This window comes from Oncorhynchus nerka, linkage group LG19 (genome assembly GCF_034236695.1).
Source record: "Oncorhynchus nerka isolate Pitt River linkage group LG19, Oner_Uvic_2.0, whole genome shotgun sequence".
In the NCBI taxonomy this organism is placed as follows: domain Eukaryota; kingdom Metazoa; phylum Chordata; class Actinopteri; order Salmoniformes; family Salmonidae; genus Oncorhynchus; species Oncorhynchus nerka.
The window spans coordinates 36,675,858-36,700,829 of record NC_088414.1 but is presented as its reverse complement, the minus strand read 5'-3'; the positions used below and the strand labels follow the sequence as shown (position 1 = coordinate 36,700,829).

Genomic DNA, 24,972 nt, shown 5'->3' with positions numbered 1-24,972 from the left:
TATGTGGTCGCAGTGGTCATACTGCTGGTCGGTGCCGGGTTGGTTCCTCTGGGAATCGAGGCAGCAGGCAGGGCGTTCTGGCGTCACCCCAGGTGAGTAGGCACCATTCTCATCCAGAGCCCTCTGTTGCACATATGTTTGTCTCTGTCACTTTTCCTAAATTTTCCCCGCGTTCCCAGCATAAGGTGCTATTAGATTCAGGTGCGGCCTGAATTCTCCTGCGTATTCCGTGGTGTTGGGCCTACCCTGGTTAGCTTGTCATAACCCCACTGTTTATTGGCCAGAGAGGGCTCTCACAGGGTGGTTGCGAGAGTGCTCAGGTAGGTGTTTAGGGGTTTCCGTTGGTGCTACTACGGTGGAAAATCCAGACCAGGTCTTCACTGTGCGCATCCCCCCAGAATATGCTGATTTGGCTCTCGCTTTCTGTAAAAAGAAGGCGAATCAATTACCACCCCATCGACGGGGGGGATTGTGCGATAAATCTCCTGGTAGACACTGCACTTCCCAGGAGTCACGTGTATCCCCTGTCGCAAGCGGAGAGGGTGGCTATGGAGACATATATCTCCGAATCCCTGCGTCAGGGGTACATTCGGCCCTCCATTTCACCCGTCTCCTCGAGTTTGTTTCTTGTGAAGAAGAAGGATGGAGGTTTGCGCCCGTGCATTGACTATAGAGGTCTCAATAAAATCACAGTGAGGTACAGTTACCCGCTACCTCTTATCGCTATGGCGATTGAGTCAATGCACGGGGCGCGCTTCTTCACTAAACTGGATCTCATGAGTGCGTACAACCTGGTGCGTATCCGGAAGGGAGACGAGTGGAAGACGGCATTTAGTACCACATCAGGGCATTATGAGTACCTCGTCATGCCGTATGGGTTGATTAATGCTCGATCAGTCTTCCAATCTTTTGCAGACGAGATTTTCACGGGCAGACCTGCACGAGCAGGGTGTAGCGGTGTATATTGATGACATTCTGATATACTCCGCTACACGCGCCAAGCTTTGTGTCCCTGGTGCGCAGAGTGCTTGGTCGCCTGTTGGAGTATGACCTGTACGTCAAGGCTGAGAAATGCTTGTTTTTACAACAGTCCGTCTCCTTCCTAGGGCATCGGATTTCCACGTCAGGAGTGGAGATGGAGAGCGACCGCATTGCAGCCGTGTGTAATTGGCCGACTCCCACCACGGTAAAGGAGGTGCAGCGATTCTTAGGGTTTGCCAACTACTACCGGAGGTTTATCCGGGGTTTTGGTCAGGTTGCTGCTCCCATTACCTCACTGCTAAAGGGGGGCCCGGTGCGCTTGCAATGGTCAGCTGAGGCGAACAGGGCTTTTAGGCACCTGAAGGCTCTGTTTACCTCGGTTCCTGTGTTGGCTCATCCGGATCCCTCTTTGCCGTTCATAGTGGAGGTGGACGCATCCGAAGCTGGGATAGGAGCAGTGATCTCTCAGCGCTCGGGTGCGCCACTGAAACTCCGCCCCTGTGCCTTCTTTTCGATGAAACTCAGCCCGGCGAAGCGAAACTATGATGTGGGGGATCGGGAGCTGTTGGCTGTCGTCAAGGCTTTGAAGGCGTGGAGACATTGGCTTGAGGGGGCTAAACACCCTTTTCTCATCTGGACTGACCATCGCAATCTGGAGTACATCCGGGAAGTGAGGAGACTGAATCCTCGCCAGGCAAGGTGGGCCACGTTCTGTGTTTACCCTCTCTTACAGACCAGGCTCCCAGAACGTTAACCTGTCTAGGACTGGGGTTCCGCCAACAGCCAATGAAATTGCAGGGCGCCAAATACAAATCAACAGAAATCTCATAAATCAAATTTCTCAAACATACAAGTATTAGGCACCATTTTAAAGATAGAATTCTCGTTAATCCAGGCACAGTGTCTGATTTCAAAAATGCTTTACATCGAAAGCTCCACAAACGATTAGGTTAGGTGTTGGGGAATAATCAGAATTAGTTGGTAACATAGGTAAGATGGTTTATATTCATCATATGTTTGTAAGTTACTTCTCATCAGAATGTTTATTTTTGTATAATACTGTGGCGGGGTTGCAGTATCTGTTCTCTGTCAAGACTAAGTTGCTTGGGCCAGAGAGAGGGGAGAGGTCAAGCGTGTATCTCTTGGCTCCACAATGTCTGTGTGCCAGTCAATGTGTCTCTGTGATCTTGTCAAGATAGGATGGATTTGATATATGCCTGTTGATATGGAGGATTTGTTTAGGTTTTGAGTTTGAGAAAAGAGCATAGTTTAGGAGACAAAGTTGAACGATAAATTATGCCGATGCTGTCTGGTTATGTGTGTCTTTGCTATAAAGGATCTCAGTTGCAATGTGTAAGGGACTCTCAGAGAATTCATTGATAGACACTGAATTGATCTGAGAGTCACAGGGTTGTGATGGAGCTCATATAATTAAAGATGGACTTTGTGATAACTAACTCTGACTTGTGTGTGGTTTGCTCTCATGATTTGGTAAATACAGGAAATTTCCACAACATAGGTCACCACCAACTCACAGAAAAACCCAGCCATTTTTCCAGCCAAAGAGAGGAGCCACAAAAAGCACAAATAGAGATCAAATGAATCAGTAACCTTTGATGATCTTCATCAGATGACACCCATAGAACTTCATGTTACACAATACATGTATGTTTTGTTCGGTAACGTTCATATTTATATTCAAAAATCTTATTTTACATTGTGTGTTACGTTCAGTAGTTCCAAAACATGCAGTGATATTGCAGAGAGCCACATGAATTCACATAAATCCTCATTATAAATGTTGATGAAAATACCATTTTTAGACATGGAAATATAGATACACTTCTCCTTAATGCAACCGCTGTGTCAGATTTAAAAAAAACAAAAAAGCATAATCTGAGAACAGCGCTCAGAGCCCAAACCAGCCAGCGAAATATCCGCCATGTTGGGTAGTCAACATTATTCATAAATAGCATTATAAATATTCACTTACCTTTGATCTTCATCAGAATGCACTCCCAGGAATCGCGGTTCCACAATAAATGCTTGTTTTGTTCGATAATGTCCATCATTTATGTCCATTTATGTCCAATAGCTTCTTTTGTTAGGGCGTTTGGTAAACAAATGCAAATGCGCAATCTGTTCCATTCGGACCAAACGTATTACAGGTCGAATAAACTTGTCAAACTAAGTATAGAATCAATATTTAGGATGTTTTTATCAGAAAAGTTCAATAATGTTCCAACCGGAGAATTCCATTGTCTGTAGAAAAACAAATGGAACGATAGCTACCTCTCAAGTGAAAGTGCGTGAATGAGAACGAGGCTGTAGGCAGACCACTGACTCAAAGAGCTCCCCTCCGGTCCCACATCACAGTAGAAGCCTGAAACAACATCCGAAAGACGGTTGACTTCTAGTGGAAGCCTTAGGAAGTGCAACATAACCAATATTCAATAGGGGTGAGTTCAAAAACTACAAACCTCAGATTTCCCACTTCCTGTTTGGATTTTTTCTCAGGTTTTTGCCTGCCATATGAGTTCTGTTATACTCACAGACATCAACAGTTTTAGAAAATTCAGAATGTTGTCTATCCAATACTAATAATAATATGCATATATTATCATCTGGGACTGAGTAGGAGGGAGTTCAATCTGGGAACGCAATTCATCCAAAAGTGAAAATGCTGCCCCCTATCCCAAAGAAGTTAAGGCAGACGCACTGTCCTGGCTGTATGACATAGAGGAGCGGTCCATGGATCGCACTCCCATATCCCTAGCCTCTTGTTTGGTGGCGCCGGTAGTGTGGGAGCTGGACGCAGACATTGAGCGGGCGTCACGTGCACAGCCCTCTCCTCCTCAGTGTCCAGCTGAGCGTCTGTACGTTCCATCTGCTGTTCGCAACCAACGGATCTATTGGGCCCACACGTCACCCTCCTCTGGTCATCCTGGGATAGGTTGTGTGCTCAGTGTGCTCCCAGTGCAAGGCTCCTAGACACCTGCCCAGAGGTAAGTTACAACCCTTACCAGTTCCACAACGGCCGTGGTCACACCTGTCGGTGGATTTCCTACCCGATCTTCCACCTTCACAGAGTAACACCACGATCCTGGTTGTTGTGGATCGTTTTTCTAAGTCCTGTCATCTCCTCCCTTTGCCTGGTCTCCCTACAGTCTTACAAACTGCAGAGGCCCTGTTTACACACGTCTTCCGGCACTATGGGGTGCCTGAGGATATAGTGTCTGATCGGGGTCCCCAGTTCACGTCAAGGATCTGGAAGGCGTTCATGGAACGTCTGGGGGTCTCGGTCAGCCTCACCTCAGGTTTTCACCCCGAGAGTAACGGGCAGGTGGAGAGAGTTAACCAGGATGTGGGTAGGTTTCTGCGGTCTTATTGCCAGGACTGGCTGGGGGAGTGGGCGAAGTTCGTGCCCTGGGCAGAGATGGCACAGAACTCTCTCCGCCACTAACCTTTTCTCCCTTTCAATGTGTATTAGGGTATCAGCCTGTTCTGGCTCCTTGGCATCAGAGTCAGACCGAGGCTCCTGCGGTCGACAATTGGTTCCGGCGCGCGGAGGAAACCTGGGATGCCGGACACGTCCACCTTCAGCGCGCCGTACTGCACCAGAAAGTTGGTGAATATGAAATGTTTGAATATGAAATTATTTGTGATGGGATGAAATGTGATTTTAGCTTCTAAAATGTGAAATTTGGGTTTTCATAAGACAGGGCTCTGCTCAATCAGTGGCCCGCCCCTGTGAAGGGACATGGGCTATAAAACTTTTCAAACACGCCCTCCACTCCCTTCCTATATAAGCCCTTGACGACAATATAACCTCCTGTTCCGATGATGTGAGGACGACGGTCCTATGTTAGAATGTTCAGATAATAACTACAGAACGAAGCCAACATCAGCGTGAGCTTTGGTTGTGAATGGTATGAACTTTGAACTCTTATTCACTACAGAGGTGATACCTCCTAGCCGTTGAGTTAGCAACAGCAGATGCAAACGAGGGTTAGGAAGGAACAGACAGAGTATCCCGTCTACCACACAACGATGTTACGACAACATATCCAATTGACCACCAGAGACATTCTTCAAGGGACAAAGGACTCGGTTGGGCAACACGGCCTTCCATCTACCATCAACCTACCGAAGCGCAGCTCAGAGTAAATATTTATTGCATTTTCCTTTTCCAAATGGGCGGTAATTTAGAATGCATAAGATACTATATTTACGATAGCACAGCTTTTTCCCTTTGTTCCTCAGTCTTCCCTCTCTTTCACTCAAACCCAGACCCTTTTCTTTTGTGTAACAAGCTGTCATATCTGTTCCGCCCGCTAGGGACATTTTCCTTTATGACATAATTTGTAATCAAGTTATGATTTAATTATGTGTATGTGTAATTCTGTGTGATTAGTTTGGTATTTAGTAAATAAATAATTAAACCCAATTTTGTATTACTGATTCAAATTGTTAGCCAGGGTTCGTGCAGATAACCAAGAATTTAAACTTTCAGATGAGACTGAATTAAGATGACGATTAATATTGACTGCTATCGATGTAAAATATTACGAGGTCTTTAAGAGTTTATTCGGAAGATAACAGTTCTATAAATATTATTTTGTGGTGCCCGACTCTCTAGTTAATTACATTTACATGATTAGCTCAATCAGGTAATATTAATTACGGATAAATTATTATATAGAATATCACTTAATCCGGCATAGCCAAAGACACGACATAGGTTACAGCTACCCACAAATTAGGTGCTTCTACACCTGCATTGCTTGCTGTTTGGGGTTTTAGGCTGGATTTCTGTACAGCACTTTGAGATATCAGCTGATGTACGAAGGGCTATATAAATAAATTTGATTTGATTTGAAATTACCGTATTAACCCCTCGTTCTATGTGTCTTTCCTCAGGCCGGCTGTGGCTGGCCCGCTCCAGGAGGCTGAAGTGCGGGATGTTTCTCCGCCCCCTCTGGAGGGGGTCCCGTCGTACTCCGTTCATATCCATCTTGGATTCGAGACGTCGGGCGAGGGGCCTTCAGTACATCGTGGACTGGGAGGGGTACGGTCCAGAGGAGAGATGCTGGGTTCCGGTGGAGGACGTTTTAGATCCTTCCCTGCTGCAAGAATTCCACCGTCTCCATCCGGATCACCCTGCGCCTCGCCCTCCGGGTCGTCCCCGAGGCCGGTGTCGACGCGCGGCTCGTCAGGGGGGGTACTGTCACGACTTTGGCCAAAGTCGATGCCTCTCCTTGTTCGGGCGGTGCTCGGCGGTCAACGTCACCGGTCTTCTAACCATCATTGATCCATTTTTCAATTTCTATAGTTTTTTTCATCTTCCTATACACCTGGTTTCAATCCTATTCATTACCTGTTATGTATTTAACCCTCTGTTTCCCTTCATGTCTTTGTCAGAGTTTGTGTGTTGTTCAGATTTCGTGTTGTTTGTATTGGTGCGCGATGGGTCCTCGTACCCACTTAATTTGTTTTGGAGTTATGTATTGTTTAAAGTCATTAAACAACTCCATTCTACTAAGTTTGATTCTCCTGCGCCTGACTTCCCTGCCACCTATACACACGACTCTGACAGTTCTGTATTGTTTCATGTTTTGTGTGGACCCCAGGAAGAATAGCTGCTGCTTTTGCAACAGCTAATGGGGATCCTAATAAAATACCAAAATACACCCTATGCCAATCCCAACCAGAGTACAGTATCAGTTCCCTATGTTTGACAAGTAGTATAAAGCTGTGGCTTGGAGTATTGCTTTACCATACTATGTAATGTATTCCCTGTGAATGCGTTGATCGTTTTCCCACCCATTCAGAGAAATGTGTAATTGAAATCACTTGCATTATTTACCATTTAGTAGTGTGAAAGTACCAGGTTTGACCACTAGATGCCGCTGTTCCTGCTATACCACCACACTCTTCTATTCATTTTGCTGGTCCTTTGTGTTTATTAAATAGATCACAACATAGATCACCCTGTTAATTAAATCATTTTTTAGTTAGTTAGTTAAATCCATGATTAGTTAGTTAAATCCATGTTTAGTTAGTTTAATCCATGTTTAGTTATTTAGTTAAACCCTTGTATAGTTAGTTAAATCCTTGTTTAGTTAGTTAAATACATGTTTAATTAGTTAAATCCTTGTTAAGTTGGTTAGTTAAATCCATGTTTAGTTAGTCAAATCCATGTTTAGTTAGTCAAATCCATATTTAGTTAGTCAAATCCATGTTTAGTTAGTTAGTTAAATCTTTGTTTATTTAGTTAAATCCTTGTTTAGTTAGTTAAATCCTTGTTTAATTAGTTAAATCCTTGTGCATGATGTGAAAGGGAAGGCATTCCACAAAGAGGCATCAAATCTAATAGTGAACATACTTGGACAATGGGTCCTCAAGATAGTTATGTTGCATAATGTAACACTTAAAATAAAATGTGTCTTTTTCCTTTTAAATATATTAAAAACAATGGTCATGTTGTTTACTCAATGTCCCTTCGTTCTCTTTACAAGGTCCATCCAGATTCTGCTCTGATTAGCGATGGAGTGAAGTTTACTGTAGGCTAGTATCGCATCAGCACTCAGCCCTGCCACGTAGGAGTTGGCTGGCTCCTGCTCGTCTTGGCTGCGAACGACGCACCTCTGATGGATTTGTGCGACTACATCTGAGCCTCCGATCCAATCCGCACAGCTGATGCCAAAGTCCATCATGCGGGTGTTTCTCCTGACTCCAGTTTCCCCATTAGAAGTTCATACAATTATGTGTGTAAATGTGTGTTTTCGTGTTCTTTAAGTATATATAAATTGTGTGAGAGCATGTGTGCATTTGTCTTATGAGAATTTGTGTATAACAATCCAACTTGGCAGAATGCCCGGAATACATATGTATTTTGTATATTCTTTCAGAGTAGACTAGAACTACTCAGAAAAAACCTACACATCTGAAGTGACTGAGAAGCAAGTCTCCCAATATCCTCGGGCTGAGCTCTGCGGTTGGAACTGAAGTGACATGTGAATCCCTTTTATGACTTTATCATGTCTTTATCCACCCACTCAGATTACTGTATCTTCTGCTCGGTCAGTGGAGTTTTGGTGAACTCTGACCACCCCTGATGAGGGAATGGGTCAAATGGGAGTCAGGGGGGGAGGGGGGGGGTAAATAGTTTGATGATTAGACTATGAACTAGAGAGAAACGAACATTGCACCATAGTGTACTTTCCCACCAGTGAGAATCCTTTATTATAAGTCCAATGACTGCATACTGTAGATATCCATTTGAGAAAGAAAAAGTTGAACATTTGGTTCATTCGAGTTTAGCAGCCTTTGCTTTGTCCTACAAGGGTGTCAAACTACCCTCCAGTCTGATTTGCACTGTAGAGACATGCCAGAGAGTGTATTTACGAGTGTATCACATGTCATGACAGGTTATGTATAGAATGAACTAAAGATTACATTATAGAATCAGGCAATACTTCAAATCAGAAAAAAAACGGAATGTTAAATTAGATGCTTTCTCTGGATAGCTTTAATTTTGTTCATCAGGCTAGACAAGGAGAACTAGAAGGGCTTGGAGAGGGATACGTTTTGTTTTCTCTCTGTACAATAAAGCAGAGTTCACTGCCAGGTCAACAGATATTTCTACAGGGCCACAAATGGAATGTCTAGAAGAAACCCACATAAGGCTTAGCAGCATTCCGCACTCTAAAGTTACAGATGATGACGACCTATGAAGGAATGTCATCATGTCTCCTGACAGTCAGAAAAGGCACGTAGGTTCTGTAGAGGTGTAACTGAAGTTCCTTTTACCTTGGGGGTAAGAGTCCGCTGTTTGATTGACATGGGGTCTCTTAATGGCAGAGGAGCGATAAACGATGTGATGTCGTCCATCTCCTCCTTCCTCCTCCCCCGCCCCACCCCCTCGGTGCTCCAGGGGTTCGATGAAGAACTCCTCCCGCCCCATGCGGATCATTCCTGCCTGAGAAAGATGAGACTTTAAATAACACTTTGAGAATAACTTCATTGAGAAGGGAAATGCACAACAATCAATATATCCACCACTTTAAAGCTCGGCCCGAAGAGAGGACAACATTGACAAAAATACAAATGACATGAGACTGCAAAGAGACATGAGTTGATCAATATGGGGCCAATTTATATCAACCATCTGATCAACAATTTAGATCAGCCAAAACAGCGGTACTATTACTTCCATAAATGCAGACAGACAACATGTGGCGTGACCCAAACCAGGTGGTCCCCTATCCTGTGTCTGTCGTGGAAAATGGGAAACGGGGAAGAGGAGGGATGTGAATGTAAACTTTAAAACACACTGTGACTGAAACAGACATGCCTGTTCAGGGTCAGCTCAATACTGCTTCTCTCTCTGACCCCGACCACAGAGCTAGAGAGGGGCTGCTGAGACTGCCATTTATCACGGCCTCCTGAGAAATATTACACAAGGAGCTGTGACATCCTCCCGAGGTTTAATTACCAAGGAAAGATCTGGACTCTGCATAAATCGACACCATCAGATGCACCTCGGTTAGCCAGCTCTCTGAGCCACTGTGAAGTCAAACTTTTAACCTACCTTACCACGCAGCATGGCTAAGTACACATCTTCCACTCAGAAAATCAGTTGCTCAGTCACCTCATCTCAGGAACTCTAGAACTCTAACAGCTTATTAAAGTCATGCTCGGGAATAAAGGAAAGATTCTACTCTGGGCTGCAGGAATGAAGCACATACCTCAGTCTTGAAAGCAAGAATTTCCATTCTCCCTTGTGACAGGGAAGGCTATATTTTACTGCAGCAACTTTGAAAAACAAATAAACTAAGTCAAGTCATTTTATATTAAACAATGGTGCAAGACTGGGGTTTTTGCATACAATTTTTTTCCATTTGGCTACACTGTGATAGACATCCAAACCCGTAATCTGAAATAAAACTCTGTTTTCAACAACAAATAACTTTCCCAGATGTCAAATCCTCTCTTGCCAATTGAAAATCGTAAACTAACATTTGAGGGATCAACTTCACTTAACAATCACAAATAAATGACTAGCTCTCGCTACCAGCTTTACTGTCAGAAAAAGTCTACAGTGCCCACACAGTTGGATCAGTGGTCCACTAATCAGGTATTATACCCACACCACTCTGTAGAACTTTAGCTGTAAAACGGCATAGAAATTGTAAACGTTGACAGGAGAATTGAAGGAAAAGTTAGCATAAACCATGCTGAATTGCAGAATCTTTTTGAAGATGTGATCCAGCTCCACTGTAACAATGAGACTTTTCCATAAGCCTGAGAGGCTCCAGTGCCTGCCTGGACTGCCAAGAGTGAAATAGGAGAGCAGAGCCTGAGAGAGAGGGCCTGAGCAGCTCCATCCCGGTTTCCAGCTCAGAGTCAGGCCTGCCTGAGGCGGAGGGAGGGTTCAGATGGAGAGAGCAGCGCTGTGCTGCCTTTGGATGGTTGGATCTGGCCAAGACGGTCAGCCTGCTGCCTCGTTAAGAGACTGGTCGCCCGGGAGACCTGCTGTTCATACCCTAATTTTTCAGTGTATGTGTGTGTGGCGTATGTGTGCGAGGGGGCAGGAAAATACATTAATCCAGAGGTAGTAGTCTGTAGGGAGGAGGAGGAGCACAAAGCCTGCATGACATGTTTGCCTTGGTACCGTCTGTCTGTCTGTCTGTCTGTCTGTCTGTCTGTCTGTCTGTCTGTACAGGGGTGGAATCACGTGAGCACTACCTTAGCTCTCACAATGGGCAGCTCTGTGTGAAATGACAGATAACGTATGCTGCAGCTATGTACACCTCTTTGAGGTAATGACAGCTTTGAAAGGGTTGACAATAGTAATCTTTTCAAGTTGATATGAATGAAAGAGCCATTGTAAAACCTAACCCTGGGTAACTAAAAGTTATAATAAACTCTCAATTTTCACTACTGGATTTATATTTCAGTGGAAGGGCCATGAAAAAGAGAAAATACAGTGTTTAAACTGGAAATAAAACGGATAAGTTGTTTCCTAATGACAGCGTCTTCACAATCTATGTGTTAGAAAGGAAAGTTTAAGAAGACTATATGGGGCCATATCCATAAAACTTGATTAAGAGACATATTTCCATATTTCCAAAAGCCTGACCTTATGTTCCTTGGCAATATTTTCCACTGTAAAAAGTCAGTGTTAGTTTCTCATTGAACAGGTCATTGGTTTACATGACCCTCACTCACACTGCCCCAAAGAAGGGATTTCTAAACTTCCTCAAGCTTCCGCTCAACCTTTAATTGAATCAGCTCTCCACTCATGATACTATGTTAATTGTCAGCCTTTTCAACATAATCTAACACATTATCAATCGATTACATTCAATCAAATCTGAGATGAGATGTTTTGTTGAACTTTGGAAGTGAATTGTGCCAGTTGTTATTGTGGCAAGTGAAATAGACACTCAGATTGTGCCACCAAATCTCTGGGATTCAAGGATTAATGAGTCCTGGAGCAAACTTGATTTTGATCCTGAGTTGGATACAGTATAAAGTCCTGAATTAACATAAACAAGTCAAAATCGTCAGTTTCAAATAAATAAAATATCATCAACCATGTTCATTTTCAAGCCTGGCAAGAATCAAAGGTGCTATGATGTACAGGCCAAAGCTACTTTTGATTTGAGTTGGATTGTTGATGTTCATTCCAGTTATCTCCTTCATTTCTCTGTTAACCACTGGCAACAGGAATGTAGGACATCAGCGAGAGTAGAAACTGAAACCCCTTTTGGGCTGCCTCCCTTCACTGTTCATTACAAGCTGTCATTCAAACTCACAGCAGCAGAACTCCTCTAACAGGTGTCAGGAATCAACACAACCACAATATTAATATCAACACACGAAGATAAACGCCCAATAAAACAATAACTATATGAAGTGAAATATGCTCTAGTCTGTCTCCCTCTCTCTCAAACTCTCACACACACACGCACACACGCACGCACGCACGCACACACACACACACGCACACACACACACACACGTTAAAATGGTCAGGTCAGATCTCACATGTCTTGACTGCCTTATGAATTCTCTTGGTTAACATCCACGGCACACTGCTGTTTTCATTTTGGAGAATGCAACTCCTGCAGGGATTGGACGAGCCAGGTGGCTGACATCACATCTCCTACTGTAACTACAGACAGGTTCAGACGGGAACCATCACGACCAATTCTCCTACTGTAACTACAGACAGGTTCAGACGGAAACCATCAAGACCAAATCTCCTCCTCTTCATTCCCACTCATCACTTTCACATTGCATTTTGGATAGAGTCACAAACAACCCTTTGTCCATGTGGCGCTCTGAGACTCTTTTCCTTTGAAACGTCTTTCTATACGGGTCACACTCCTCCTACACACCATGAAATACATCACCAACTTTAAATGCTATGGTGTCAGTCATGGAATTGTTCCAAACGAATTCTTCCAGACTGAGTCTCCGAAAGAAAGCTGACACAGAACCAAACAAAAAACACACATTACAAGATATTTATTGGCTTCCATGTTTGTGATGAGTGTTCTCTAAGGAGGTCAGCTGTATTCAGGTATATAGATACCTGTTCTCTACCGCAACCGCAGAGGCCTTCTGTCTTCCAGGTCAAATATGCTCTTTTCACTCCAGCTGGGCCTGTTCTCTCAACTATAAATCATGACAAGCATGTCAATATGTCCCTTTGAAAGAGTAATGTAACACGCAGCCTACTAGACAAGGCCTACAGCCAGGTGGACTGGGCCTATAGCCTGCTGGACTGGGCCTATAGCCTGCTGGACTGGGCCTACAGCCTGCTGGTCTGGGCCTACAGCCTGCTGGACTGGGTCTACAGCCTGCTGGACTGGGCCTACAGCCTGCTGGACAGGGTCTATAGCCTGCTGGACTGGGTCTACAGCCTGCTGGACTGGGCCTACAGCCTGCTGGACTGGGCCTACAGCCTGCTGGACTGGGTCTACAGCCTGCTGGACTGGGTCTACAGCCTGCTGGACTGGGCCTACAGCCTGCTGGACTGGGCCTACAGCCTGCTGGACTGGGCCTACAGCCTGCTGGACTGGGTCTACAGCCTGCTGGACTGGGCCTACAGCCTGCTGGACTGGGTCTACAGCCTGCTGGACTGGGCCTACAGCCTGCTGGACTGGGCCTACAGCCTGCTGGATTGGGTCTATAGCCTGCTGGATTGGGTCTACAGACAGATGGACTGGGCCTACAGCCAGATGGACTGGGTCTACAGCCTGCTGGACTGGGCCTACAGCCAGATGGACTGGGCCTACAGCCTGCTGGATGTACTGGGCCTACAGCCTGCTGGACTGGGTCTACAGCCTGCTGGACTGGGTCTACAGCCTGCTGGACTGGGCCTACAGCCTGCTGGACTGGGCCTACAGCCAGATGGATGAGCGATGGAGAGAGGGAAGAAAATAACACCAGAAGAATGCTATCTTGTATCCTACAATTAGGACTGAGGTTTCCATCCACACTCAAACAGAAACTAAACTAAACTCCTGGTGAGAGGAAAGAAAGTGTGCCAGTGTAGTCACAGTGGACTCCCCACTCTGTCCTTCCAATGGAATAATCAAAGGCCACAGCTACTCCATAGAGAGCCAGGGGATTCTGGAATGGCCCTACCCGAAAAGTGTTCCTCTTTCACCCCTCTCCATGGCCCGCTCAACACCACAAAGAGAGTGACTCCTATTGGCCCAAACCAGGGAGAGGTGCGACAGATGGCTGAAAGAGTTATCCCTGGTCCAATTTGGTGCATTTGGCTCAACATTGATTTGAGAAGGCTCGGAGGTTGTGTAAGTACGGACACAGCTCCAAACACCCCAGCCACATCCGTGCCAGAGGAGCAACATGAACAAAATTCATACAACTTGATTATAGCACAAAGTTAACCCAACTAAATAAGTGACATCTACCGCTTATGTTGAGAAAAGACCCCTGGGACGACAGAAACTTGAGAAAGGTTGCATCTTTGTCACTAGGTTAAACACAGCTGACATAGGCTGCTATGTCGTGCAAAGGCCGAAGGATTTCCAACCAACACAGAAACCATCACAACGCAAAATTGCTTCATTTCCTGAACTTTTGGGAAGCGTGTGGTCTGTATGGGATTATGGTGTCTTTGGTGGCTTGATTGAAAGTTGGATAAGACTACCAGCTGTTCTTACTGTTTGTAGTACAGAAGGCTTTCTTAAACTATGGATTCGTACCCAAAGTGGGTCCTGGGCATGCGAGAGGTGGGTTGTGAGTTATGACAATAGACCTATAATCACACACTATTTATTCTTAATTTGTGTCATTGGAGGACGATTTGGGTCATGGTGGAACGGTCAATTTCTCATTCGGGTCTCGAGCTGTATAAGTTTAAGAACCCTTGTAGTAGAGGATTGACTACTCTGATATTATAACACAGAGAAAGTGATATGTAAGTTATATTTCATTATAATTCAGCAACGCAATGCATCTCTGGAACAAGGTCAAATGGGACAGATCACACAGAGAAGGGATGAGGGAAAAAATAGATAGGTATCACACACACACAGAGACTTTAAACTGACAGGCTGACCCCTCAGGACAAATTGCATAAGAGGATGGTTTCCATGACAACTGTCTGTAGCATAGGCCACAGCAGATTTGCTCAGGCCACCCAATCTAATTTAGCCTGGGTACCAGTCTCTTTAGCTAATCCACTCCATGTCATGTGCCAAGGAGACTGGCCTTTCTGCCATCTTCAAATATTAACGTTCTATCATTTATGAGCTCGAGGAAAACAGAGGATTTGATCATGATTCGATCACCCTCACAGCTATCTTCCAATCACAACAAAAAATGTATGCACATTTTGGAACTCTTTATCTTTTTTTCACGTTGGTATTCGGTTGCTAAGCAACAGTTTTTTGTTTGTTCAGATGCTCACATCTAAATTCTCAAACTAAATACATACAGCAATTTCAACCACAAAATGTCTACGTTTTGATTTTAAGCATCAAAATACAACTTACTTTGTTATAAATTCTAATTTCGAAGCTCCACATGATGTCATGGAAAATAATCATGTTTTTTCCAACAACCAATGAGCAACTCCGCTGTAAATTCAGCAATTATTGAACATTGACATTCCCGAAAGACCAGTATTTTTTGGCAATGACAAGGAGTGGCGAGTGTAATGTTAGCTAAAGAGACTGGTACTCACACTAAATCTAACCTAAGAGGCCATACCAACATATCACTTTTTTTCTGAGAATCATTTGGTGGATGTCACTTCCTCCTACAGATACTGTGGCAATGGCAACAGCTTGTGCCTCTGCTTGTAGGGCATTCCTTACTCACTTGTCTCTCAGCAGGGGTCCAGGACCAGCATCATGCCCCTGCCCTTCTCAGTGCAGCAGCCTACTCTGGACCCGTATTCATAAAGAATCTTACATTTACATTTAAGTCATTTAGCAGACGCTCTTATCCAGAGCGACTTACAAAATCTTGGAGTATGAGTACTGATCTAGGATCAGTTTTATATTTTAGATCATAATGAATACACGGAGGGACCTGATCTAGGATCAGTTTTATATTTTAGATCATAATGAATACACAGTGGGATCTGATCTAGGATCAGTTTTATATTTTAGATCATAATGAATACACGGAGGGACCTGATCTTAGATCAGCACTCTTTCCTTCTCTGAGACACTTTATGTACACAAGCTCCACTTTGCTGCTGGTCTGCTGCAGTCTGCTAATGGTGGTACTCATGCCTGGCCTGCCGTACCAATGACCTGGGGCCGACCAGCAATGACCCGCATACTGAATACTGCCACCCTGCCTAGTGGAGGCCAATCAGCAATGACCTGCAAACTGAATACTGCCACACTGCCTGGTGGAGGCCAATCAGCAATGACCTGCATACTGAATACTGCCACACTGCCTAGTGGAGGCCAATCAGCAATGACCTGCAAACTGAATACTGCCACACTGCCTGGTGGAGGCCAATCAGCAATGATCTGCATACTGAATACTGCCACACTGCCTAGTGGAGGCCAATCAGCAATGACCTGCATACTGAATACTGCCACACTGCCTAGTGGAGGCCAATCAGCAATGACCTGCATACTGAATACTGCCACACTGCCTAGTGGAGGCCAATCAGCAATGACCTGCATACTGAATACTGCCACATTGCCTAGTGGAGGTCAATCAGCAATGACCTGCATTCTGAATACTGCCCCTCTGTCTGGGGGAGGCCAATCAGCAATGACCTGCATACTGAATACTGCCACATTGCCTAGTGGAGGCCAATCAGCAATGACCTGCATTCTGAATACTGCCACTCTGTCTGGGGGAGGCCAATCAGCAATGACCTGCATACTGAATACTGCCATCCTGCCTGGTGGAGGCCAATCAGCAATGACCTGCATATTTAAATACTGCCACCCTGTCTGGGGGAGGCCAATCAGCAATGACCTGCATACTGAATACTGCCACCCTGCCTGGTGGAGGCCAATCAGCAATGACCTGCATACTGAATACTGCCACACTGCCTGGTGGAGGCCAATCAGCAATGACCTGCATACTGAATACTGCCACCCTGCCTGGTGGAGGCCAACCAGCAATGATCTGCATACTGAATACTGCCACCCTGCCTGGTGGAGGCCAATCAGCAATGACCTGCATACTGAATACTGCCACACTGCCTGGTGGAGGCCAATCAGCAATGACCTGCATACTGAATACTGCCATCCTGCCTGGTGGAGGCCAACCAGCAATGCCAAGCAGGGAGAAGTTTGTTTCATTATGAGATTACAGCTTTCGTTTTGTTTACAATCCTATATTTTGATGCAGACCTTATGAAAAACATCTGCCTACATGGAAAATATCCTCAGTCCTTCTGTGCAGTGATACACAACCACAACAATCTACCAGGGCAGTGGTTCCACTTTTCAATCTCTCCTGCCTCTTGGATGACCTCAGTCTAACCATCTGCATTACTATGGCATTTCCCCCTCTGTCGATCAACTGAAGCTAGTAATTGAAGTCACTCATGGACAGACCCTCGCCAATGAGACTGTCCGTGTTTGAAGACCAGTCTTTCCCTTGATGGTTGTTTTCTGACACTGCAATCTGGACCTGTTTATTGGCCGGTTCTGATCCTAGCACTGCGGAGTGATTTGTCCAGGGGACATAGGAGACAACACGGTGTAAAGCTGACACTGCAATCTGGACCTGTTTATTGGCCAGTTCTGATCCTAGCACTGCGGAGTGATTTGTCCAGGGGACATAGGAAACAACACGGTGTAAAGCTGACACTGCAATTTGGACCTGTTTATTGGCCAGTTCTGATCCTAGCACTGCGGAGTGATTTGTCCAGGGGACATAGGAAACAACACGGTGTAAAGCTGACACTGCAATCTGGACCTGTTTATTGGCCAGTTCTGATCCTAGCACTGCGGAGTGATTTGTCCAGGGGACATAGGAAACAACACGGTGTAAAGCTGACACTGCAATCTGGACCTGTTTATTGGCCAGTTCTGATCCTAGCACTGCGGAGTGATTTGTCCAGGGGACATAGGAAACAACACAGTGTAAAGCTGACACTGCAATCTGGACCTGTTTATTGGCCAGTTCTGATCCTAGCACTGCGGAGTGATTTGTCCAGGGGACATAGGAAACAACACGGTGTAAAGAGAGAAAATCACAGTGGTGTCTTTTTTTAACAAATTGTTTATCGCTAATTCTAAACGCAGACTTGTCTGAAACCTACCTTGAGAGAGTATTAGTGTGTGTGTCTCTAAGGAGTATATTTAATTAAACAGAGGGGATTTCAGCTAAACTATTTCATGTGATCATTAATAAGGAGACGTGGTTTATTTCCTGCAGGGTGGGAGGGAGAGGGGATGAAGCAGCTGTTTGAGATATGAAGTGTTAGCCTCCAGGCACTAAAACCTCCCCTGGGCCTCCCACCTCCAACAGCACAGAGACCTGCATACTGAATACTGCCTAGTGGAGGCCAATCAGCAATGACCTGCATACTGAATACTGCCATCCTGCCTGGTGGAGGCCAATCAGCAATGACCTGCATACTGAATACTGCCACACTGCCTAGTGGAGGCCAATCAGCAATGACCTGCATACTGAATACTGCCACCCTGCCTGGTGGAGGCCAATCAGCAATGACCTGCATACTGAATACTGCCACCCTGCCTGGTGGAGGCCAATCAGCAATGACCTGCATACTGAATACTGCCACACTGCCTGGTGGAGGCCAATCAGCAATGACCTGCATACTGAATACTGCCACCCTGCCTGGTGGAGGCCAATCAGCAATGACCTGCATACTGAATACTGCCACCCTGCCTGGTGGAGGCCAATCAGCAATGACCTGCATACTGAATACTGCCACACTGCCTAGTGGAGGCCCATCAGCAATGACCTGCATACTGAATACTGCCACACTGCCTGGTGGAGGCCAATCAGCAATGACCTGCATACTGAATACTGCCACCCTGCCTGGTGGAGGCCAATCAGCAATGACCTGCATACTGAATACTGCCACACTGCCTGGTGGAGGCCAATCAGCAATGACCTGCATACTGAATACTGCCACCCTGCCTGGTGGAGGCCAATCAGCAATGACCTGCATACTGAATACTGCCACACTGCCTAGTGGAGGCCAATCAGCAATGACCTGCATACTGAATACTGCCACCCTGCCTGGTGGAGGCCAATCAGCAATGACCTGCATACTGAATACTGCCACCCTGCCTGGTGGAGGCCAATCAGCAATGACCTGCATACTGAATACTGCCACCCTGCCTGGTGGAGGCCAATCAGCAATGACCTGCATACTGAATACTGCCACCCTGCCTGGGGGAGGCCAATCAGCAATGACCTGCATACTGAATACTGCCACCCTGCCTGGTGGTGGCCAACCAGCAATGATCTGCATACTGAATACTGCCACCCTGCCTGGTGGAGGCCAATCAGCAATGATCTGCATACTGAATACTGCCACCCTGCCTGGTGGTGGCCAACCAGCAATGACCTGCATACTGAATACTGCCACCCTGCCTGGTGGAGGCCAACCAGCAATGATCTGCATACTGAATACTGCCACCCTGCCTGGTGGAGGCCAATCAGCAATGACCTGCATACTGAATACTGCCACCCTGCCTGGTGGAGGCCAATCAGCAATGACCTGCATACTGAATACTGCCACCCTGCCTGGTGGAGGCCAATCAGCAATGACCTGCATACTGAATACTGCCACACTGCCTGGTGGAGGCCAATCAGCAATGACCTGCATACTGAATACTGCCACCCTGCCTGGTGGAGGCCAATCAGCAATGACCTGCATACTGAATACTGCCACCCTGCCTGGTGGAGGCCAATCAGCAATGACCTGCATACTGAATACTGCCACACTGCCTAGTGGAGGCCCATCAGCAATGACCTGCATACTGAATACTGCCACACTGCCTGGTGGAGGCCAATCAGCAATGACCTGCATACTGAATACTGCCACCCTGCCTGGTGGAGGCCAATCAGCAATGACCTGCATACTGAATACTGCCACACTGCCTGGTGGAGGCCAATCAGCAATGACCTGCATACTGAATACTGCCACCCTGCCTGGTGGAGGCCAATCAGCAATGACCTGCATACTGAATACTGCCACACTGCCTAGTGGAGGCCAATCAGCAATGACCTGCATACTGAATACTGCCACCCTGCCTGGTGGAGGCCAATCAGCAATGACCTGCATACTGAATACTGCCACCCTGCCTGGTGGAGGCCAATCAGCAATGACCTGCATACTGAATACTGCCACCCTGCCTGGTGGAGGCCAATCAGCAATGACCTGCATACTGAATACTGCCACCCTGCCTGGGGGAGGCCAATCAGCAATGACCTGCATACTGAATACTGCCACCCTGCCTGGTGGTGGCCAACCAGCAATGATCTGCATACTGAATACTGCCACCCTGCCTGGTGGAGGCCAATCAGCAATGATCTGCATACTGAATACTGCCACCCTGCCTGGTGGTGGCCAACCAGCAATGACCTGCATACTGAATACTGCCACCCTGCCTGGTGGAGGCCAACCAGCAATGATCTGCATACTGAATACTGCCACCCTGCCTGGTGGAGGCCAATCAGCAATGAATGAATACTGCCACCCTGCCTGGTGGTGGCCAACCAGCAATGACCTGCATACTGAATACTGCCACCCTGCCTGGTGGAGGCCAATCAGCAATGCTCTGCATACTGAATACTGCCACCCTGCCTGGTGGAGGCCAATCAGCAATGACCTGCATACTGAATACTGCCACACTGCCTAGTGGAGGCCAATCAGCAATGACCTGCATACTGAATACTGCCACACTGCCTGGTGGAGGCCAATCAGCAATGACCTGCATACTGAATACTGCCACCCTGCCTGGTGGAGGCCAATCAGCAATGACCTGCATACTGAATACTGCCACACTGCCTGGTGGAGGCCAATCAGCAATGACCTGCATACTGAATACTGCCACCCTGCCTGGTGGAGGCCAATCAGCAATGACCTGCATACTGAATACTGCCACACTGCCTGGTGGAGGCCAATCAGCAATGACCTGCATACTGAATACTGCTACCCTGCCTGGGGGAGGCCAATCAGCAATGACCTGCATACTGAATACTGCCACACTGCCTGGTGGTGGCCAACCAGCAATGATCTGCATACTGAATACTGCCACCCTGCCTGGTGGAGGCCAACCAGCAATGATTTGCATACTGAATACTGCCACACTGCCTAGTGGAGGCCAACCAGCAATGCCAAGCAGGGAGAAGTTTGTTTCATTATGAGATTACAGCTTTTGTTTAGTTTACAATCCTATATTTTGATGCAGACCTTATGAAAAACATCTGCCTACATGGAAAATATCCTCAGTCCTTCTGTGCAGTGATACACAACCACAACAATCTACCAGGGCAGTGGTTCCACTTTTCAATCTCTCCTGCCTCTTGGATGACCTCAGTCTAACCGTCTGCATTACTATGGCATTTCCTCCTCTGTCGATCAACTGAAGCTACCTAATACGTTCTACAGGCGTACTAGCAGGTTAATAACTATACATGAGGGATACATTTCTCAACAATGCAGCACTTACCAGGCCATCACAGTTGCTGAGAGCGACGGATGTGTCCCTGACGTTGGTGACCTCTCCTACATAAAAGCAGTCGCTCTCCAGTAGAGGCTCGTAGCGGGTCTGGTTGCCCTCCTCATGCCACTCCACTTTAGCTCCGGGGGCCACCAGCCTGGAGTTGAGGCGCAGGTGCAGGTGAAGCTCCCGGCCAAACACAGTGACGTTGTAGAAGAGTGTCACCCTGTGCCTGGCGGTGCCATCTCCTTCCTCCAGGTCTCCATGGTTGCGGTCTGAGGTGGCTGCAGCCTCCCTCCTCCAGCGTCTGTAGACCTGCTGGTGCTGGCTGTCCAGCTGAGGTGCGGAGACAGCACCTGAGAGGAAGCGGCCTTCTGCGTCAGTGTTCACAGGCCTCACCACCCCATATTCCCTCAGGACATGCTGCAGAGACTCTGTGTGCAAAGGGAGAGACAGTCACACACTGATCAATACACACACAATCATGCATAGGAGCTCAGATGCACATAGTCACACAAGCACGCACACACACACTCAAGCAGGTACAGCTTTGGTATGTAAATAGCATGGGTAAATAAATAAATATGCTGGGTCTCACTCGATAAACATGACATCATACAATGTGAATCTGTGAATAATATAGATCAGACATTTTACAGCCACAACTGACTTTGGTATATTCCCTACCATATCAAATAAACCACAGGCAACAAGAAACCTGGACAATAGGCCTATCAAACAGCGTTTTAAACTTCGGTGTGCCAATTGCCAAAGTGTTCACGCCCGATCCCCGCGCGCAGATGAGCATGCGTTTTACACGGTAGGTAGGTAGGCAGACTATCATTCTTTAGGAATTTCAAATAATTCTATGTTTACAACAAGACTACACACGACTGTATCCATCACTTTTGTTCACTTCTGTTTAGATTGGAAGCAGTGACCCACCCAGTAGGTGACGCAGGGAAGCACGCGTCAAGACAGTGTGATGCTCAAAGCTGTCAATTTGAAATAATCGAGGTCGTATATGAATTAATTAAATTGAAGTGTCAAGTTTAATTTAATTCCAACCATTTATTTTACACGTCAAAATGTAAATTATTATTTGGAGAGGTCGTTGTTGTTGTTAGGCAAACTAATAGCCTAACTGCTGTAAAAACTTCAACTATAAATTAGCAAATTCACGACTTATCAATAGTGCATGATGAATCTGCAATTAGAATGTTCTTTACATGCTGAATTTGAGCGCACGTAAACTGTGTTTGGATGCAAAATAAATGTGGAAAAAGTTGGTGTCATGCAAAAGAAAGGGAAACCTTACTGAGACACTGCATTGTTTATAAACAAACTACAGAGCCCAACTCCAGGATATTTATGTTTCTGTCAAATATTATTGAACATTTCTGGGCTACGAAATAACCTCTGTGAAATTGACGTGCATCAAGAGTCGAATCGTGATCAGAACATATTCTCAACCGTGGTGCCTAGGTTAAGCTTTACACAACTGTATTAAACGTAGCCTATAATATCACAAATCCCACATACCTATGCTATTGGATATATAAAGTCCATTCGCGTGAATTAGTTGCAGAAAAATGATAAAGAATGCAAATCCAGTCGTCACATCCATTGCAGGTCCGAAGAAAAAGACCGCACAGGATAGAGGCGGACTTTGAGATTCTAGATAAACGATCTACCAGCCCCTAACCCTCCCGAACAGATCTTAAAGCTCTCTCTCTCTCTCTCTCTCTCTCTCTCGATCTTTGATAGTGTTCACAGTGACAGCTGAAAAACATCCACTCTCTCACAATTGCTATTAAATGTCACATTCTCACTTACAGGGAACATTGATAACGATATAGCTCAAATATTTGCCCACTTTAAATCGATGACAAAGTTTACAAATGGGCATAAGACATATCGGTGTGGGAACCAACACTTCCCATCACCCAATGACATGTCCATGGTCTGTGGAGCATAACCTAATAATAATAATGCTGCTACTGCTACTAATACTACTACTGCTACTACTACTGCTGCTACTACTATTACTACTACTGCTACTATCACTACTACAGATATTACTACTACTGCTACTATCACTACAAATGGGCATAAGACATATCGGTGTGGGAACCAACACTTCCCATCACCCAATGACATGTCCATGGTCTGTGGAGCATAACCTAATAATAATAATGCTGCTACTGCTACTAATACTACTACTGCTACTACTACTGCTGCTACTACTATTACTACTACTGCTACTATCACTACAAATGGGCATAAGACATATCGGTGTGGGAACCAACACTTCCCATCACCCAATGACATGTCCATGGTCTGTGGAGCATAACCTAATAATAATAATGCTGCTACTGCTACTAATACTACTACTGCTACTACTACTGCTGCTACTACTATTACTACTACTGCTACTATCACTACAAATGGGCATAAGACATATCGGTGTGGGAACCAACACTTCCCATCACCCAATGACATGTCCATGGTCTGTGGAGCATAACCTAATAATAATAATGCTGCTACTGCTACTAATACTACTACTGCCACTACTATTACTACTACTGCTACTATCACTACTACAGATATTACTACTACTGCTACTAATACTACTACTGCTACTACTACTGCTGCTACTATTACTACTAGTGCTACTATCACTACAAATGGGCATAAGACATATCGGTGTGGGAACCAACACTTCCCATCACCCAGTGACATGTCCATGGTCTGTGGAGCATAACCTAATAATAATAATGCTGCTACTGCTACTAATACTACTACTGCTACTACTACTGCTGCTACTACTATTACTACTACTGCTACTATCACTACTACAGATATTACTACTACTGCTACTAATACTACTAGTGCTACTATCACTACAAATGGGCATAAGACATATCGGTGTGGGAACCAACACTTCCCATCACCCAGTGACATGTCCATGGTCTGTGGAGCATAACCTAATAATAATAATACTGCTACTAATACTACTACTGCTACTACTATTACTACTACTGCTACTATCACTACTACAGATATTACTACTACTGCTACTATCACTACAAATGGGCATAAGACATATCGGTGTGGGAACCAACACTTCCCATCACCCAATGACATGTCCATGGTCTGTGGAGCATAACCTAATAATAATAATGCTGCTACTGCTACTAATACTACTACTGCTACTACTACTGCTGCTACTACTATTACTACTACTGCTACTATCACTACAAATGGGCATAAGACATATCGGTGTGGGAACCAACACTTCCCATCACCCAATGACATGTCCATGGTCTGTGGAGCATAACCTAATAATAATAATGCTGCTACTGCTACTAATACTACTACTGCTACTACTATTACTACTACTACTGCTGCTACTATTACTACTACTGCTACTCTCACTACTACAGATATTACTACTACTGCTACTACTACTGTTACTACTGCTATTACTACTACTATTGCAGCTACTACTATGGCTACTGCTACTACTACTACTATTACTACTTAAACCACTGCTACAACTGTTACTACTACTAATACTGCTCCTACTGCATCTACTACTAATAATAATAATACTACTGCTACTGCTTCTACTACTGCTACTATTATTACTACAGCTACTACTACTTCTACTAGCACTGTTACTGCTACTACCACTACTACTATAACTACTACGACTACTACTACAACTACTACTACTAGTACTACTACTACTGCAGCTACTACAATTACTACTACTACTGTTAGTACTGATACTACTGCTACTATTACTACTACTGCT

The 24,972-nt window shown here is 45.4% G+C and overlaps 1 protein-coding gene across 1 annotated transcript in view; it reads right to left on the bottom strand.

The window, feature by feature from the left end:
- LOC115146820 (A disintegrin and metalloproteinase with thrombospondin motifs 2-like) overlaps positions 1-22,828 on the bottom strand; it is a 113,326-nt gene extending 90,498 nt beyond the window's left edge. Inside the window, exons 1-3 of the mRNA XM_029688835.1 lie at positions 22,695-22,828; positions 21,162-21,586; positions 8,794-8,962 (exon numbers count right to left, since the gene is read on the bottom strand). Of these exons, the coding sequence (XP_029544695.1) occupies positions 8,794-8,962; positions 21,162-21,586; positions 22,695-22,779 (679 nt within the window). The 5' untranslated portion in view covers positions 22,780-22,828. The remainder of the gene's footprint in view (positions 1-8,793; positions 8,963-21,161; positions 21,587-22,694) is intronic.
- Between the last annotated feature and the right edge of the window lie 2,144 nt (positions 22,829-24,972).